Source organism: Gadus macrocephalus, chromosome 4, assembly GCF_031168955.1.
Source record: "Gadus macrocephalus chromosome 4, ASM3116895v1".
NCBI classification, from domain to species: Eukaryota; Metazoa; Chordata; class Actinopteri; order Gadiformes; family Gadidae; genus Gadus; species Gadus macrocephalus.
Genome location: NC_082385.1, coordinates 4,136,521 through 4,157,089, shown reverse-complemented (window position 1 = coordinate 4,157,089; position 20,569 = coordinate 4,136,521). Strand labels below are relative to the sequence as shown.

The 20,569-nt window shown below is 43.4% G+C and overlaps 1 protein-coding gene across 3 annotated transcripts; it reads left to right on the top strand.

Moving 5' to 3' along the window:
• The first annotated feature begins 7,797 nt into the window (after positions 1–7,797).
• On the top strand, positions 7,798–19,688 carry LOC132455009 (zinc finger protein 282-like). Of its 3 annotated transcripts, XR_009525056.1 has the most exons (7): positions 7,802–8,107; positions 9,190–9,295; positions 9,422–9,599; positions 15,443–15,586; positions 16,209–16,502; positions 17,512–19,244; positions 19,585–19,688. XR_009525056.1 is itself a non-coding variant. In XM_060048695.1 (6 exons), the coding sequence occupies exons 2-6, from the start codon at positions 9,224–9,226 to the stop codon at positions 18,972–18,974; spliced, it is 2,151 nt and encodes a 716-aa protein (XP_059904678.1). In that variant the 5' UTR covers positions 7,802–8,107; positions 9,190–9,223; the 3' UTR covers positions 18,975–19,688. The 3 variants fall into 3 exon arrangements, 2 of the variants coding, with proteins under 2 accessions (XP_059904679.1, XP_059904678.1); XM_060048695.1 differs by having other exon boundaries at positions 17,512–19,688; XM_060048696.1 differs by lacking the exon at positions 16,209–16,502 and having other exon boundaries at positions 7,798–8,107; positions 17,512–19,688.
• Positions 19,689–20,569: the final 881 nt, after the last annotated feature.

Genomic DNA, 20,569 nt, shown 5'->3' with positions numbered 1-20,569 from the left:
TCTCATTGACGTTGTAAATCCGTGTTTCATTTTTATGTTCTTTGACTTAATATTCCTCTAAAATTGTTCCCATGATCTAATATTGCGAATGTCCTGTTTCAATAACTTGCAAATGTTCTGTAAATAATGACGGTAGAATTGTTGTAGATATTGGGACTGAAGTACTCAGGCGAGCCATTAGATGGTGCCTGGGACCCGCTAGACCAGAGGACATCTGGGAGCCGCTAGAGTTCGGCAGTTCCAAGACGGACCGCCAGGGGGCGACGCGCCTCGTCCGGCCAGCGTAATACACCAGAAGAAGACAACATATTAATACACCAGAAGAAGACAACATATTAATACACCAGAAGAAGACAACATAATAATACGCTAGAAGAAGATAACATAATACACTATAAGACGATATTATAATAATAGACCTAGAAACAGAAGAGCATGACAGCTTCTGATGCCGGGATGTGGACGATAGGAGAATTGAGAGCGGTGCTCCATCACCCGGTCATCGGGGATAACGCGGAGATGCGGGGATATATTCAACAAACCATTTCAGAATACCAGGAGGGAGTTTCTCTGTTACAAGGAGAGAATATTCGGCAATGCAAACTGCTAACCGCAGCCTGGAGTCCCCAGGTTCGCTTGGACAGAGCAGGTTAGGATTCCCAGATATTAATAATCCTATTGCAATGAATCAACAGAAGCCTAACAAAGATTAGCATGGATTCCTTTGAGGCTAGATGTATTGTTTCATTTCATGGAGGTAAGACGGTCCCAGGTTGGATGATTGCAGCAACAACAGTAAAACGACCATGTCATCATATGTGTTGAACACCGAATGTGACCACGGCTTGCTCTTACTCACGCCGTCCATCATCACCTTCTCTAATGTTCTTCTGTGTCTGTATCTCCACGGTATCGCAGAGGTCCTGCAGCACACGGCCTGTAGAGAGGCGCCCTGCCCCCGTCCGGTCCAGGAGGAGACATGGACTCCAGGCACACGAGTCAAAGAGGAGGAGGAGCCATGGAACCCAGGCCTACCAGTCAAAGAGGAGCGGGAGGAGCTGTGGGTCAGCCTGGGGGAGACGGTGGTCAGGAGACGACGGGAGAGGACGTCATCCAGGACCCGTCCTCTCCTGGTTCCGTGAAGACGGAAGACGATGATGATGAAGAACTCGCTCTGCCTCCGCCTACAGATCCAACGGAGGCTTGGCTGCCAACCGGGGACTCTGAAACAGACGTAAAGCAGAACCACAACTTCTTTCCTGCCCGTCGGACCAGTATGAGACAACAGAACCACAGCCTCGGCCCTGCTTGTTGGACCAGTATGAGACAACCGTGAAGGAGGAAGCAGGTGGAGAGAGCGGCGCCAGGTCAGGAGTCCCAGTTGGAGACTTGTGTCCAGACTTGGACTCTGGAATGCGGATTGGACGACGAGTCAAATTCGTGGAAAAGCTTTTCCATTGTCCGGTGTGTGAACTCAAATGCGTTTCCAAAGCTCACCTCCGAACACACATGAGGGTGCACACGGGTGAGCGGCCGTACTCGTGTCCGGACTGCGGCAAGGCGTTCACCACTAAGGGCGGGGCCAACAGACACATCCGGGGGATCCACCACGGAGACAGACCCTTCCGCTGCGAGTTCTGCACCTTCAGCTTTACGTTCAAGTCGGGCCTGAACCGACACCCTCCGCGTCCACAACCGGGGAGAGGCCGTACACCTGCTCTTTCTGCGGCCTCAGCTTCACGCAGAGCGGCATCTGACCACGCACATCGACGTCCACCATAGAATAACGTCCGTCAAATGCAAGATGAAAGCGTGATGGCTTAAAGACCCCTCAACTGGAGATTAGATCTCGTTACTGTTTATAACATGTTATTGTATTGTGTGCACGGTTTATTAAAGGCAAGATTCATGTCCTGTTGCTCAGAAATCAGGAACTTACAAATTTCTCCACCTTTTTGGACCCTTTTTCCCATCGATTTGAGGTTAAGGAGATAAACGCAGACCACGGTTTTGAACTCGGTCCAGTATCGAGTGTGAAACGGTGCATCATTTCCTTCGGGGCATCGGCCCACCATCAATCTATGTCGTCGATAAGTGCTCGTTTTTATTTGTTCTTTCTTCTTGGGTGCTTTTTTCAAACTTGCATACTGCACTGCACACCTTACGGTTATTAATATTGATTTATTTGTAGATGGTTAAGGGTTACTTTTCATTAAACGAAAGACCTCCTGTCTTCCACTATTCAAATGAAGAAAGTGCATCTTAAGTGGCATCTCAAATGCTTTTCACTCCAGGAAATATCAACCATTTACTACAACCTGTAAATTCCAGATGAGTCACTGGTTCTGTTGATCACCTTTTGGGCAATGTGTGAAATTCGCTCAAGTCCCAGGAATGACATCATCATCTATCCTCAATAATGATAAATGATATGATAGACCAGAACCCACAGAATCATTTCAATGATCAAACCGCCAGTTTCACAGTGAAAAACAATCTGCTTTCTCTGCTCTTCTTTTTTTCCCCCGGGCGAAGCTTTGAAATGCAAAGTTTTACCGCCCTCTACTGGACAGAACTCCAGTTTCCTATTTAGATACGTAAATATCTAACAACTGTGTTCATACCATATAGGATGTATCCAATGGTTCTTTCCCTATTCATCCAGATGTCATTGACGGTGTATATCCGCTAGAGGACGCATGGGAGCCGCTAGAGGGCGCATGGAAGCCGCTAGAGGGCGCATGGGAGCCGCTAGAGGACGCATGGGAGCCGCTAGAGGCCGCATGGGAGCCGCTAGAGGGCGCCTTGGGGCCTTTAGAGTTCGGCAGTTCCCAGACGGGCCGCCATGGAGCAACAAGCCTCCTCCGGCCAGATAACATAATAATACACCAGAAGAAGATAACATAATAAAACACCAGAATAAAATAATATAATAATACACCAGAAGAAGAAGACCCTGACAGCTTCTGATGCCTGGATGTTGACGATAGGAGAATTGAGAGCGTTGCTCCATCACCCGGTCACCGGGGATACCGCGGAGATATTCAGCAAACCATCTCGTACTCTGCAGGCTAGTGCAGAAGGGGAGGGGCGGCAATGGGTGCATGAGCACCTTCCCCTTTGCATCTGAATGTCCAAGGTGCCGATTTGAGTTGCCATTTAAATTATCAATGCTTGGTAAAATGTATACATCAACATTTAAAAATGAACGTGTTAATCAATTATTCGACAATAAAAAAATTCGAAAAGTAATAAAGAAATAAAGTTGGTAGCCTCGTCTACCTGTGCTGCAGGTAGGTGACGTAGAGACTATCAACGTTTCACATTTGCCTGCCTGCAAGATGCGCATCGTATTGCTGTGGTTTTAAGAGACGGTGAAAAGCAGGGTAAGATCACATTTATCTCGTTAGGTAGCGGCCGGGTAAAAGTTAGAAACAGGTTTGATATTCGCCGGATATTCGGTTTTGACTTACCCCACAATGGGTTTCATCAACACAATTTCACTACATTACGGGTGTAGTATATTGAGGACACTTTAGGACACCGTATCGAAAAAAATCACAACGACATTAATTGTTGCCATCGATATCTTTGTTGCTGCTATCTGTCTTAGCGACCATCTACAAATTACACCCCACAGACTGGTGGCAAAGACTTTACCATGGAATCGTTTCAGGAAAGAAATCACCACAAATCAATCAAAATAAATTTTCTTATTCTGATTGTACAGTAGTACTTGCCAATGGGGGCCTGCTACTTACTACAGGTAACACTTTGCTGGTATCTCGCATTATAATGAAACAGGATGCAATTAATAGTTTAAAATATTCACCAAAAATCAATAAAAATGGATTTTCTCATTCTGATTGCTCTAGTAGTTGCCAATGATGTCAGATTGTTGCATTTTGGATGGATAATATTTGTGTGAATGTAGTCTGATGTAAGGCTCCATGTTTCATTATAATGTGTACAGTATTGTGGATTAGTATTATGTCAGATTTGATATAGCCCTTTCTATAGAATTAATACTGTATGCAAAATTACATTTTGTTTGAATAACGGTTGCATTTTTTTTCATGTGAATTGAGTATGATGTAAGGCCCCATGTTTCATTTTTAGTTGTACATTTAGGTTAAATTCTGGATGAATATGTACAATTTCACATTGTCATTAGGGATATAGTATGGATACTACTATGTACGATTGTATGTAGGATTACACAATACATTTGGTTTGAACAAGGATAATACATTATTTTAAATAAAGATAAGCGTATCAGAATAGGATCCAACGCGTATTTTTCTATCCAATGAGCTCCAATGGGCTAAACTCACAATCCCAGCTTCCCAGAGTCATACTGTACATCTATAGTTGATACTGCAACATTGTTGAAGTTCTGAGAATACACCAATGTTACCTATTTTGGCCAAACTCACAGTACAGTAACTGCACTGATAAGTAAAAGGAAAAGCACTACAGTAAGAAAAGGTTTAGACCGTCTTTCGGGGGATCTAATGATGAAATCAGTGCACAAGTACAAAAAGGTAACAAAGCAAATATTTATTTGTTACTGTAACACAGTAAATGTTCAGCTGAACTGACTGCAAAACAAGCTAGTCGTAGGCCAACAAAAAATAAAAATAAGAATATAAATGCGGTGGAACAGATCTACATACATCCAGATCAGGCCAGAGCAGCTCATCTACAACACAGCAGAGCTCACCTGAGGCCTCTTTTATGCCCTCACACCTGATTGAAGTGTTTTGCAAGTTGAGTTTGAGCAGGTGAGAAGTGAGTGAGACCAATTTGTAATCGGGTGGGGCGTTTTGAAGGCCCCTCACCCCCTCCCTCAGCCCCCCCTGAAGCTAACCTCACCCTCACCATCATCGTGTGTGTGTGTGTGTGTGTGTGTGTGTGTGTGTGTGTGTGTGTCTGTGTGTGTGTGTGTGTGTGTGTGTGTGTGTGTGTTTGTGTGTGTGTGTATGTGTATGTGTGAGAGTGTGTGTGTGTGTGTGTGTTTGTGTGTGTGTGTATGTGTATGTGTGAGAGTGTGTGTGTGTGTGTGTGTGTGTGTGTGTGTGTGTGTGTGTGTGTGTGTGTGTGTGTGTGTGTGTGTGTGTGTGTGTGTGTGTGTGTGTATGTGTATGTGTGAGAGTGTGTGTGTGTGTGTGTGTGTGTGTGTGTGTGTGTGTGTGTGTGTGTGTTTACAACCGACACAGAGACGCTGAGTCACCATCCCTCCATACCAAAAACGCCGGGAGGAGGTCCTCCTGGGTGAAGGTGGCCTGGAAGGTGTGGAGGTGTGTCAGTGTGTCTGAGGACCCTCCTCCATCTGGGGACACTCTGTAGAAGGACAGAGTGCCAGCAGGCCGGTCCAGATACACTCCCACTCTGTTAGAGCCAGCGAGGGTGAGATGAATGTTTGACTGTCCACCGTTGTACCGGGCAGAGTAACGATCATCATCAAAATCAAGCATCCAGGATTTGTTGTTCTTTCCAAGCCAGGTGTCATCACCCATTACCCTTTATGCTGCGAATCAAATGGACAGACAATATTGTTTTTTTGTGAGAAAAATAATCACCAGTCTAAACACTGCCATGAAATGTCTGTGCCTGAAAAGAGAGAAAAGTTAAAGGGGCCCTATTATGCCCTTTTTTACTGTTTATTATTTAATTTGTTTGACCTCATAGAATTGATTTACAACAATAAAGGGTTGTCTAGCACATTATTTTTTCGCGTACTTTTATGAGTATTACAACCCCTATAGTCCTTTTTCCATCAAAAAGATAATGTGCTTTAAAATGATGCGCATCAAAAGTTAGTGCGACATATGTGATGGAAAAAGGGTTATATCGCTCTAACGCCGATTTTGTCGCACTAAGTTAATTCGCTCTGCAGAGGTGGTTTTGGGAAAGTTCTAGCGACATAAAAGTAATGGAAAACGGCTGAAGCGATATAGAATGTCGCGCATGCGCATTGTTGACGGAAAATCATCTAGCGGGTCAGAAAAATGCGCTTCAACACGGGGCATTAGTGACACAATTTTAATTCGCTATAATCATTCTGTCGATGGAAAACCGTTTAGGCGCTTCTTATGTCGCTACAAATTAATTCGCTTTAAGAGTTAATTCGCTTGAAAATCCGATGGAAAAAGGACTCATGTGAAATACCCTATTGCTTAGAATTCTGAGGCATTTAGAAGCTTGGTGCCCTCTGTCACTCTGTCTACTATGGCTTCAGTACTACCTTACCAATTTGAGCATGAGTCGGACCCCGAAACCGATAATTGAGCTGACAACGCTCATGACGAGGGGGACGTTAGTCGTAGAATGGACCAGGACATTTCACAGTGGTAAGTTTTTGTTAATGCTATTATACCCACACGCTACTTATCATGTATTAAGCCCAGCTTTTCTGACTTAGCTTGCGGCTAGTAGATTACTCGTACTATTCAAGCATCCGTAACAAGCTTTTTATGGCCCGACTTGGCATATTGTTGACTACTTTTGTCCATCAAAATACACCGTTATAACTTATAACATCTCTACTATCTAGGTGCACCTGTGGGAATTGTGCCACTATGCCCAACGAAGTGGAGAACGTCTGCTGTAGAGAAATCCCAAAGGTAAAACTGATGAGCTTTAGGCTAAGCTACACCGTTTGTTGAGAACGATCTCATGTCATGTATCTACCATCTTCGGAGGATGTTATGAGATATATATATGTATATATATATATATATATATATATATATATATAAAACATCCTCAGAAGATGAGTAGCCTACCACTATCATCACAAAACCTTATAAGTAACTTCTAGTAAACTATGTTGCATGTTTAGATCATCTCTACCATATAGCAACAATAATACCAGTCCACTTGTAATGGAAAACGAGTAATCTCACCATTCTCCTCACCTGTTTGCTGTAGTACCAGATAGGTAGGCCTATCTAATAAATCTCTGTCTAATCAATACTTCATTCACTGCCTCTTCCGTGGTGATTACAATATTATGAATAGACTGCGTCGGGTCCTCCGACGTCTCTCTCTCTTCCACAAAAGGTAAAGACATGCAATGATGGTTATCTTGTTGTGGCACGACAAATTCGACAAACCATCTCCTCTGTCATCCATTGTAATTAAAGTGAATCTAATCTAAAAAATGTTAATTTAATGATCTACATAATTTCGCTGCTAGCTAGTTGTAATTCCTTTTGTTTTCCTCCTACAAGGCCTTCTAGCTGGCCTTGTTGTTTGGCGCTGTCACACAAATTTGGTGTGACAATCAATGAATCCATCGACCAAAACCTCCCGCCACTTGAACAGTTTCTTCCCCTCTTCAGTTGGGTTCCTTAACAGGTCCCAGGACCATCAACCCCACTGACTGACACTGACTCTGGCACTCATACCCATCACCAATTTGTAAATTCATAATATACATTTTTAAATATCTTTTACTTTAGTTTTTCATTTATTCTATATGATCCTATTTTTAATTGATCACTTATGTCCCTGCTTGTTTATATTGTGTTATATATCTATCACTGTTTGTTCATTGTTCATTGTTTTTGTCTTAATGTATGCACCTCATTCACCAAGCCAAATTCCTGGTTGGTGTAAAACCCTTCTTGGGAATTAAATCCTTTCTGATTCTGATGAATAGTCTAACAAATGCCTTCATGATACATTGCTTTCATGTTATAAATGACACAACAGTAGCCTAGAGTCTACAATTATTGTTGTGTTGCGACGCTAAAATCAACGCAGCAGACTACTGCCACACAGCCTGGTGGGAGGTTTGTCCCATTTCGCTTTCCGTACATCCAGCTGTTTTCGATTTGAGTTACTTCCGTAAGTACATACAATAACATAGCAACTACGCACGGCTCATCAGTAAATCAGCGTAAAGTGTAACAGGAAGTCAGGAACTAGGGGGGAACCAAATCGGGTGCCACGCCGATCACTGGAGATACCGTGGAGATCCGGGGATATATTCAACAAACCATCTCTACTCCGAGACAAGAGTACGTGGAGGAAGTTGTTACAAGGAGAGATTAGTCGGCAACGCAAACTGCTGACCGCCTGGAGAACCTGGGGAATCCAGGTTAGGATTCCCAGATATTAATAATCATATTGTAATGAATCAACTGAAGCCTAACACAGATTAGCATGGATTCCTTTGAGGGTATATCTATTGTTTCATTTCGTGGAAGTAAAACGGTCCAATAGCAGAAGCGGGGCTATTCAAGGTTGGATGATTTTTAGCAAAAACAGTAAAACGACCATCATGCAACCTAGATTGGTTGCCCTGCCCTGCCCCAGCCCGTTCTGCCGGCGATTTGAACAGCCCTCCAGAAGGGTCTGTTTTTGCGGGAGCCAATCACCAAGATGGCTTCTCCCACTGGCGCACTGGCTGGTTTAACACAATGACGACAGGGAAGCGACGGCAAGCAGCCAATTGACCTTTTGCCAGTGTTTGATTGACAGGCAATCTGACCAATCAGAACGCTCGTCATTCCGGCTAATGAGAAGAGTCAACTGAGCTGTTGAGTGTTTACTAGAAACTAGATATTATTTTAAATTCGCTATTTTAAACCACTTACAAGGCTAGAAGTAGCCTTGACACTTCTTTGGTAGTATAATAAGGGTCCTAACATATAAGAATAGGCATTGATAACTTTGAGTGTACAGATTGTTTATTAAAAATGACATTTTATATACACAATACCATCAGTAGTTCACCCGTCAATGCCATCTTGTCTTTAAGACTGGAGATAGAAAAAGAAAGACAAACAATATTATATTATTATTATCGATAAGTCCATTGGCGAACACAAGAGCTTGCGTGTACATTAACAACACGCATGCTCTGTGTTCCCAATCTACTGATTGATAACAATATCATATTTTTTGTCTTTCATTTAAACCATTAGAAATGGGATTTAAGCTTAATCAGTTGTATCTGAAGTGTAATTTGCTATAACACAGGTTAGCTAATGTTTAGTGAATGGGTGTCTGTTAGCAGTAAGTTTCACAAAACTAAAATTGTACTTAATTTTACATTTGCACAGTATTTAGTGTTAATGTTATATATTATATTACTTTAACCATACATTACTCTTTGCATTTATGTTGAATATATATTAAGATAATAGCTGTATCAATTATTTTCTGATTGATTTTTAGAAACAAGAGTGGAGTGAAAGCAAACCAACCCATTATGGAGCATGAGGTCCAAACCCACCACATGAACCGGACCAGGTCTCACGTTCGGATAGAGGCTAACATGTTGGTATGCACCTGCATCCATTACTCTCATGAAGATCCGTTTTCATTTGTTGCTATAATTTTGCCCTGTACATTTAAATATTAACATTTTATTGTCTTGTCATATGTGTTGTGTATTGTATATTTCAAGCTTGAGAAAATGCAGGGCCTTGGACTGAGGCCTGTTTTATTCCTGGCCAGCCCCTTTTATTCCTGCCATGACCAAAATCACTGGGTCTCAGAAATTTTTGCCCCTCCCTGCCATCTGTCTGAGATCTCTGTGGAGGGTCTTCAAAGGATGAAGGCACTGTTTGATCTCATTATTAAAGGTAATATTTTTTCTAATATATCTATATATTTTAAGACATTGTTCCTCAACTCGTGGTTCTCCAGGCCCTTTTGAGTGGGTTGTGGATATATGTGTGAATAAAAAGTTTATGAAAAATACTACAACACATTGTAGTAGGACATCTGCAGCGATATTTGAAGCTCAGATTGGGTGCTGTAGTGGTCCATACCCAGTGAGCACCCGTCTGATTGTTTAATGGAGGGCCTGAGGCCACAAATATTCTCCTTACTTTTCTAACCGCATCACTAAGTGTTAATATTGGCTGTAGCAGCCAGAACCGCTTGATTGATTGATCAGATATCCATCCAGTGACCACAAATTTTAACCAAAGTTTGCTTGTCTTCTCGCTAGGGGTGTGAACGGGTACACGTGTACACGTGTAACCGGTTAGTAAATCATAACCGTTTAGGAAAAATAAGTACCTTAAACGAAAACCGTAAAAAAAAAAAAGAATCACTGCGCCATTGTTTCAATGGGAATCGCGACGGTCCATACTTTCAACATAAAGTTAAATTATTTATCATTCGAAATTCGTCCCAGCCTTTATACCACAGATACTCTAGGGTCTATAGCATATAACCACTTTTTCTGATTACAGTTTAATGTAACAGTAAGCTGACCACATCCTAATTAACACCGCAACTGCAAATTAACCACACGGAGATAACCATGGCAACCGGTCAAACAAATTTTCTTTTTGCGATCATTCTGATCGCGCTTCCGCCGTGTTGATAAACAAATAATCCCCCTATAGCGCGACTGCGGTCCAGTTTAAAAAAATAAATAAAAAATCTTTAATTAATAAAAAAAAAAAACAGTTAACCGCGTGTGCACGAAAAAAAAGGGGTTGTGTAACCGCTTAGAATTTTTTGTAACCGTTCACACCCCTACTTCTCGCTGACAACACCAACAAAGCATGACTGTTATTCAGGCATTTTACAGTGGAGCACTATGATATTATTATTTCAGAGTCGTTGTCACCGATTTATTGCAGTCAAATCACAGTAAAATCATTGTCTTCTCCTGAAGAACACAATGAACTTATTTCAATTAAAATTGACCAAGAATGGTTCAAAAGACTCCATTGAAGAGCTGGAAAGAGGAAAAGACCTTGCCCTGTGGCAGCCCGGGGCCCCCGTCTGGAGCCAGACCCTTCAGATATTGTTGTCGTTTTGGCCCATAGACTGTGTGATTCATGATAGGGAGAAATGTCTTTGGTAAGCCACTCCGTCAAAGCGACGCAAATATATAGGCTATAATCATTGAATAAATGTCTGCCTGTTTATTTTAATGTTTCATCATTAAATTTAGATTGTTGAACCTAGCATCACCTGCATATATTGTTTTAGAAGCATGTTTATGTGTAACGACATTGAAACCTTGTAGTGATGGTACATCCTTTTAAACTAACTATAGTTGCACCTGTTGCATTTTGTTTATATCATGTTTTAACAGTGCGTTAGTGGGTCGGTTGGGTGGTATGAACGAATCGATTATTCGATGTGTGCCGACATTCACAAAGGCAGCCATGGATCATCGGCAAGAAATCACTTGATATCTTAAACGCAAAAAAAAACCTACCTGCTAAGTAGTTCCAGTCAAATTGTCTGTTGTGAAAAATGCATTAAACTGTAACCAGAAAACGCGGGTATATGCTATAGACCAGGGGTTTTCAAAGTGTGAGAGAGTGAGCCCCCCCTCAGAGAAAAATATTTCAGCTGAGCCCCCCCCCCCCCCCCCCCCAAAAAAGTTCTAAATACCTGTGTTTTGAAAGCTATTTTAATTATTTTACACATTTTAAACATCTCTGATCATAATTTTAAAACATTTGAAACATATTTTTTTAACATTTGAAACATATTTTGTAAACATTTTAAACATATTTCTGGAACATTACAACATCTTTGTGCGTTTTTAAACACATTTCTTAACACAATTTAACAACTTTTTACACAGATTAATTCTGGGTCCCCGACTCTGAATTTTCTGAGTCTAATCAGATCTGCCTTTTCAGTCCAGAGATTCGACTATTCGGCGGGGTTTGTTTACCGGCGTTGCTATGGTGATTGGTCACCTAAATTATTATAAGCAACTGAAAACGATGCCGGTTTGAAACTAAAACTGTGATTCTGAAAAAAGTATAAATGCTATCAAAATTCTGTTTGGATAGTATTGAAGATACAAGTGTGCAGATTTGTTTAATGGATTGAACGATGGTAAACGGTTGAAAAAGGAATGAGTTACGATGTCTAGAAGTAGGTGTATCAGAATGGGCAGACGTCTTCAATGAAAACAGCTGAGAACGAAGCGGTACGAAAACTAAAACTGTGATTCTGAAGAGATTTTAAATTATATCGAAATTCTGTTTCGATATTATTGAAGATACAAGTGTGTAGATTTCTTAAATGGTTTGCACGAAGAGAAACGGTTGAAAATTGATTTAGTTATGTATGTTACTTCTACAGTTGAAGTACGACTGATGATTTGAATCATCGACTTTCAGGTTTTTTTTCGGGTTTATTTTTTTCTCACGTCGCGCCCCCCCCTGAAGAACTCTGGGGCCCCCCAGGGGGAGCGCGCCCCACAGTTTGAAAACCACTGACCTAGTGCTGCTATCCATTTTGATGGTAGGCTGGTACGAACGACCAGCTTCAGCGAGAACGTGACATATTTCCCTTGCTCCAGCCTTCCAGTTTGCTATTTGTGTCCGACGAGTTTAAGAAGAAAACTATTTTGGAAAAAAATAAATAATCCAGTGTATAATGGTTGCCTACGGAAGCCAAGAACGGCCATCGATTATTTTATTTTTTTATGCACTGTTATCTCGTGATAACGACTTATTATCTTGTTATCTCGATATAACAAAGATCGTTTTCTCGTGATAACGAGATATTTTTTCCCCTTCGTTTTCTCGTGAAAAACGAGATAATCCCTCTGTTTTGGTCAAGTTTATACATCAAACAACTAATGCTACAAAAAACTTGCATAAATGAGAGAAAGATTTCTAAGTGCAAGGTACTGAGTAAAATCAAACAAACTATAATGCACACAGTGTTATACTTAAAAACGTTTAGATCAAACATGGCTATATATTGTTATAAAAAAGAACACACAATCAGGTTATATAAAGGTTCCATTACAATTACAAGGACATCTCTGATAAGCATGATATTTAAGGAGGCCCTTTTGAATTATTGCATGTGGAAAACTCAAACTTTACAGATTTGTCGATAAAATAGCTAAGAATTTCTTTAGTTGAGGACAGCCCTACGTTACAGTGATTTTCAACATTTTCATAGCATGGACCCCACATTTGTTACACTTAAGGGGCACAGACTGACCCCCATTTTATGTAAATTTGTCTCTTGGACCCAAATCGGAGAATATTTTTATTAATCCTATACACGATAATTAATTCGTTATCACGAGAAAACGATCTTTGTTATATCGAGAAAACAAGATAATTAATTCGTTATCACGAGAAAACGACCTTTGTTATATCGAGAAAACAAGATAATAAGTCGTTATCACGAGATAACAGTGCATAAAAAAATAAATAATCGATGGCCGTTCTCGGCTTCCGTAGTTGCCAGCCTTTACAAAAACATTAACATTGCAAGCCTTTACATTGCAATAATATTTTGCCATTTTCGCCAATTTTTATTTCAACAAGTGCTGTCGTGTTTCTGTCGAGCCACGAGGGGTAGTAGCGGGCTAGTCATCATTAGCAACATAGCCTCTTTGGCAAACCAGCTTGAAAACACAACTTTACATTGAATTTCACGCAAAGCAAGACCTTAAATTGGTGACCGGATTAAAGCAGCAATGAAATCAAGTGTGTAAGAGGATTTAAAATCGACATTACAACCCCCAACGTGGTACAAATACAAAGAAAATACAGCTCGATCCCCATTGACTATGGGCGCAGCCATCTTGTTTGCTAGTTGTACAGATCTGCTCGCTCTACTTTGAAAGCGACGAGATACTACGACCGAAAGGGGGCGTGCCTCAATGAAATGCCGCAAGAAAGCTGGGAGATTGGCGACTTTACCACTTCGTACATCCAAATGGATAGCAGCTTATTCACCTCGAACGGAAGTAGGAGCCTGAGGGGTACACTTTCCACTTCCGGGAGTTTTCACAACGTGATGCAATGGCTCCTCACTGCTGTGTTCCCCAATGTACTTCATCACACAGGAAGAAATCGAACAGAGGACAAACTTTTCACCGTTTCCCCAATGATCTGGGACTACGTCGAGAATGGATTATTAAAATCAAAAGAGATCCTGGCCGTCATTTTAAGGTACGTTTTATGATATGTCTGGTGCTGTAACCCGGTCTCCGTATCGCTAGCAGTTACCAGTCTAGCAAGAACTTGCCCGTTTTAGTAGATAGATTAAGGCAGAGAGCACAGTTGTTGAAATGTACATTTATAAAATTAAACATGTAATGTTTATATGATTACGTTTTATTTGCTGATGCAGATAAACACATACACAAAAGTGTGCTCGGAGCATTTCCTCCCAGACTGCCTGGTAAAAACCAAGACAGGGATCACCAAGCTGAAACAGGGAGCTGTGCCGACTGTGTTTGCATGGAGTTCTTTCAGACCAGAGTGGAGGTTTGTTGTTAGAACTGCAAGGTAGTATTAAGATGAGTTAAGTTACTAGTTCGTAATGCATTTATTAACTGTGTAGTGGTGACAGTATTTCTCTGTTGATGATTTCCAGCAATGTTTCCACGGATCATGGTGTGAATGTGTTGAGGTACATAACATGTGTAATTGGTTACATGCATTGAGCATGAGTATCCTTGTAAAATACCTAATGTGTCCATCAATATGTTTCTCTTATACTTCCAGTGAAGAGACGCCCCCTCCGCACCCAGACCACGAATATGCTGCACTGCCTCCCTCCCTTCAAGATCAACTTGAGGAAGCCCGAAAGACCATCGCTGATCAAGAAATTTTAATTGCAGAGCTTCAACAACAACTGTTTGGGGTTTCAAATTGTTTGGAGTTTCAAAGTGGGTTTATCAATAGATAAGTGTAAGACTTGTTAAATGGCAGCCTATTTCAATGTTTCTGTTTGACGTGTTACGTTGAACAAAACCATGCAGATGGGTTGCCTTTTCAAACTAACTCACTGCTTTTACGAAGGCAATACACTTGATGGGAGCTTGTGATTATGAACCAGCAAAGCAGACAGTTATTACTCTAGATGCACTCAAAGTATGGAGATTTTAAAGATAAACTTCCATTAGAAAAAGTGTGATTTACTTGTGAAATAAATCACAATTGTTCAACAAGCGACATGCAAGCAGTTTATCTCAAATATCTCTTATCACCTGACATCGTCTTGTTAATCTTATTCTGCTGAATAACTACTGTTTAGTCTAAGTGGTCTGTTGTAACATTCAGCATCTATTATGTAAAAACATGTTTTTTCATACAACGCTACAGCCGCTTGGTAACATGTTTGTGGCTACGAATTTGTAATTCTCAATGAACTATTGTAATTACTAGAACACACTTTTGGTTGTTATATCTTGGTTTTCAGGTTGCCTGTACAGTGAACATTATTTGATAGTAAATGCAGGGTACATTGTCTTCATTCAGACTGCTGAACTTTTTTATTTTCTGTAATTATACGACAGTTGTTAACTCAAATGTATTAAATATTTGTTATTCAAACTTAATAAAACTCTTTACGGACTATATAGTGTAGTTTGTAAATACAATAGGCCTTTCACATTGTTGGTGCTCGGGTCCGAACTAGTTAAAGTATATCATTCTCTAAATAACTCTGTTCTACTCCAATTAAGGTTGGACCCCCAGAGAGACACCTGCAGGAGCTTCAACTCGGCCTCCTCCCTGTCGTCCAGAGACACCTGCAGGAGCTTCAACTAGGCCTCCACCCTCTACTCCAGAGACACCTGCTGGAGCCTCCTCAAATGGTCTTGAACAAGGTGTGCAGAACATTGTAATGAGTTGTAAGCCACACACCACCATACACTTATTTCGTCAAATTAGAAAATGTAAACCACTTCTAAGGCCCTTCTATCTATCAATCCCGTAATCCGTTTGGAATGGAAGAAGTTTGAGTTAATTATGTTTTTCTCTTAAATTCCAATGCACTGCCCCACTTAGCTTTTTGTCGTAACCATAGAAAGCCAAAAAGGAATTTCACTATTTATGGCGTAAACTGCGAACTCGCTAGAAATTATATTAGAAACAAATTTAATGGTGAATCTGTCCTAAAATATTGCAGTTCCCATTCAGATAATAAAGATTAATGTAGGCTACGTAACCATTTCACCAAGTGCTGGGAGAACGTCTCGCCCTCTGTGCTATTCCTCCATTCATTTAAATGGGTGGAAGAAAGTGTGTACTCTTCCCGCTTTGGTCAGGTAAAACGTGACACTAAATGCACTTGGCGAGGTGTACCAACGTATCTCTTTCACGCTTTGGCGTGATACCGGGTTGCATCATATGTGTTGAACACCGAATGTGACCACGGTTTGCCCTTACTCACGGCATCATCACCTTCTCTAATGTTCTTCTGTGTCTGTATCTCCATGGTTCCTGCAGAGGTCCTGCAGCACACGGCCTGTAGAGAGGCGCCCTCCAGTCCAGTCCAGGAGGAGAAATGGACTTACAAGAAGAAGAGCCTGACGGCTTCTGACGCCGGGATGTGGACGATAGGACAATTGAGAGCGGTGCTCCATCACCCGGTCACCGGGAATAACGCGGAGATGCGGGGATATATTCAACAAACCATCGCGGAGTACCGGGAGGGAGTTTCTCTGTTACAAGGAGAGAAAAGTCGGCAATGGAAACTGCTGAGCGCAGCCTGGAGTCCCCAGGTTCGCTTGGACAGAGCAGGTTAGGATTCCCAGATATTAATAATCCTATTGCAATGAATCAACAGAGGCCCAACACAGATCATCATGGATTCCTTTGAGGGTAGATGTATTGTTTCATTTTGTGGAAGTAAGACGGTCAGAAGCTGGGCTATTAAAGGTTGGATGAATTTGGCAACAACCGTAAAACGACCATGTCATCATATGTGATGAGCCATCACCGAATGTGACGACGGTTTGCCCTTACTCACGCCGTCCATCATAGGGTTTTTAACCGATGACCGTTTTGACTGATGGTTGACCGTATAAACGTTAACCGATCATCAAGTGTGTGGTGGTTTCACTTCACACAAAAAGACGATCAGATGAGGTGATTTATTGGAAGTTGGACGGACACCGCGTCCCTAGCCCACTGCTTAATTTCTCCTCAATTCTTAATTACTCCCGCATGCGAGCAGCGGAGAATATGATCCCTAAATGTGAAAGTGAAAGTGAAAAAAATGAACCCTCACACTCAATTTTTCCGTCTCCTCCAAACTAAACAAGCGGCGTCTCTTCGGAGCTGTCATTTTCTTGAATGAGCCGCGGCAATGTTTCAAATGAGCGGATTGGCCCCTGGTGAATCCTGTGCAGGGTCTCAACCAGGTGGGCGTTCGAGCCCGCTCTCTACACACGGTCAACTTGCAGTAAGCATGCCTCGGGCTTCAATTCAAACACAGGTCGTGCTGCGGTTAGAGCCACTGCCTCTCACTCGGAGTGTGTGTGTGTGTGTGTGTGTGTGTGTGTGAGTCGGAGGCAGAACGGGAGAGAGATAAGCAGAGTTACGAAATAGCAGGCGGCTGGCGCGGCTCGAAAAGGCTGTTATTTCAAATAGCACATTCAAATTTGATCGGTTAACCGGTTAATGAGGCTCGGTGCTCGGTCAAGAATTCGGTCAAAATTTTTTTTGACCGAAAATTTTTTTCGCCATCCCTAGTCCATCTTCACCTTCTGTAATGTTTTCTCTGTCTGTATCTCCACGGCTGCTGCAGAGGTCCTGCAGCACGCGGCCTGTAGAGAGGCGCCCTCCCCCCGTCCGGTCCAGGAGGAGACATGGACTCCAGGCACACAAGTCAAAGAGGAGGAGGAGCCAAGGGCCCCAGGCCTACCAGTCAAAGAGGAGGTGGCGGAGGAGCCAAGGGCCCCAGGCCTGTTCTACTCCAATGTCAAAGAGGAGGTGGCGGAGGAGCCATGGAACCCAGGCCTACCAGTCAAAGAGGAGGTGGCGGAGGAGCCAAGGGCCCCAGGCCTGTTCTACTCCAATGTCAAAGAGGAGGTGGCGGAGGAGCCATGGAACCCAGGCCTACCAGTCAAAGAGGAGCGGGAGGAGCTGTGGGTCAGCCCTGGGGGAGACGGTGGTCAGGAGACGACGGGAGAGGACGTAATCCAGGACCCGTCCTCTCCTGGTTCCGTGAAGACGGAAGGCGCTCCGCCTCCACCTACAGATCCAACGGAGGCCGGACCACCGACCAGGGACTCTGAAGCAGACATAAAGCCAGAACCACAGCCTCTGTCCTTCGTATCGGACCATTATGCGACAGCAGAACCACAGCCTCTGTCGGACGGGTATGAGACAGCACAACGACAGCCTCTGTCCTGTGCGTCGGACCAGTTCGAGACAACAGAACCACAGCCTCTGTCCTGTGCGTCGGACCAGTTCGAGACAACAGAACCACAGCCTCTGTCCTGTGCGTCGGACCAGTTCGAGACAACAGAACCACAGCCTCGGTCCTGTGCGTCGGACCAGTTCGAGACAACAGAACCACAGCCTCGGTCCTGTGCGTCGGACCAGTTCGAGACAACAGAACCACAGCCTCGGCCCTGTGCGTCGGACCAGTTCGAGACAACAGAACCACAGCCTCGGTCCTGTGCGTCGGACCAGTTCGAGACAACAGAACCACAGCCTCGGTCCTGTGTGTCGGACCAGTTCGAGACAACAGAACCACAGCCTCGGTCCTGTGCGTCGGCCGACTGCACGACAACAGAAACGGATGCGAAGGAGGAAGCGGGTGCAGACAGCGGCTCCGGGTCGGGCGCAGCCGTTGGCGCCTCGTGTCCAGACATGGACTCTAAATTGCGGATCCGACGACGAGCCAAACGTCCGGTGCGTGAACTCGAATGCGATGCCAAAACCCGGGACCGGATACACACGAGGGTGCACACGGGTGAGCGGCCGTACTCGGGTCCGGACTGCGGAAAGGCGGTCACCACTAAGGGCGGGGTCGACGGACACATCCAGAACATCCACCGCAGAGACAGACCCTTCCGCTGCGAGCTCTGCACCTCAAGCTTCAAGTTAAAGTGGGGTCTGAACCGACACCTCAGCGTCCACACCGGGGAGAGGCCGTACACCTGCTCTTCCTGCGGCCTCACCTACACTGCGAGGGACAAGCTGAACAGGCACATCAACATCCACCATAGAATAACATCCGTCAAATGCAAGATGAAAGCGTGATGGCTTAAAGACCCCTCAACGGGAAATGAGATCTCTGTACTGTTTATTAAATTGTATTGTATTGTGTACTGTTTAAAAGGCAAGGTTTTTGTGCTGTTGCTAAGCTGTTGAGGAGCTTCCGGATTTCTCCACCTTTTTGGACCCTTTTTCCACCAACGATTTGAGTCCAAAGAGACAAACGCAGACAACAGTTGTTGAATTCGGTCCAGTACCGAGTGTGAAACGGTGCAGCATTTCCTTGGGGGCATCGGCCAACCGTCAATCTATGTCGTCTAGAAGTGCTTGTTTTGGTAACCGGCGAGAGTCAGATTGTTCTAAGTGTTGTTGCAACCCGGCCCAGGCCAATTAAGGAGATTCAGAGCACCTGAGGAACAAGTGGAGAAGCAGGGCTTAAATAGCCCGCTTCTCCACTCATTCAGGGCTCTCTCAGCCCTGGAGCTCCTGCACGGAGAGACCGGTCCTCGTGGGTGACGGGATTCCACCCACAAAGGAGGGGACCGTTGATTCCTCCCAGGTTTTACGTTATTTGTGTTTTGAGAGACTTTGTTATGTTCTGGATTAAACATGCCTTTTTTGGCTTTTCCCCACGAAATGGTGTCCTGTTTGGGAGGAGGTGGTTCGCTAACCGTGCCGGGTTGCCACAGTGTCTGACAACATTATGGAAAGGAAAGTAATCCTACAGGGAAATAAAACGTTTTTCTTCACCCCTCACTTGATCCTGTTTGGTGTTGTGTCCCTGTGAAGCCCCCGTTATTAACATCTCAGCCCTCCTCCACCCAAATCTCCTAAATAACACAATGATGTTTCTTGTAGTCCACCACCCCGGACTCCAAGTGGCGATCCTTTCTCCAGCTCTCACTCACTTTAGTTCTCTGTAGGGTCCTTCTGATACTGTTGGCAGACGCTTAGAATGACAATCTGAGCCTTTTTTGAGGCGTATATTGACGAGGCGCTATGACCCCAAATGAGAACGTTCTCAAATACTGGACCAATTTCAAAAGTTGTTGCACGCATTAGTCGCTTACAAAAAAAAAACAACCTTCAGGCCAACTGACTTTCGTTTGACATTTTATGCAAAGCTGCAAACTTGTCGCTTTTCGGCGACAATCGCCGTTTTGTTGGTCAATTCACGTGAATCGTGTAGAACCGGAGAGTTTTTTTTTTTTGGGGGGGGGGGGGGGGGTCCAGAATTGCGAACAATTATTGGATCATTCTTATAATTGACATTTCTCTGGGCCAATCGGAATCTCAGCACTTGCTTCCGAATCTTTCTTATAATTGACATTTCTCTGGGCCAATCGGAATCTTGAAGCACACAGCGCCAACTCTGCGCCAACTGAGCTCGCCATTGGATGAGGCGGTCGCGTGGCTACCGCGCATGCATGCGGCCAAACAACGCAAGAGAGCTTGCGAAACACTCGTCCAGAGGGGTGTTCCACGAACGGAGGTTTAACAAACACTGAGTTAACGCTGAACTCTAGGTTGATTTAACCAGTGCCGACTAACCCAGAGTTTTCGGTTCAGCAGCGCACAACACAGGGTTGTGCGCGTCACCGCCAAACCTAAAAAGACGTGATGTATGGATCATGGAAACC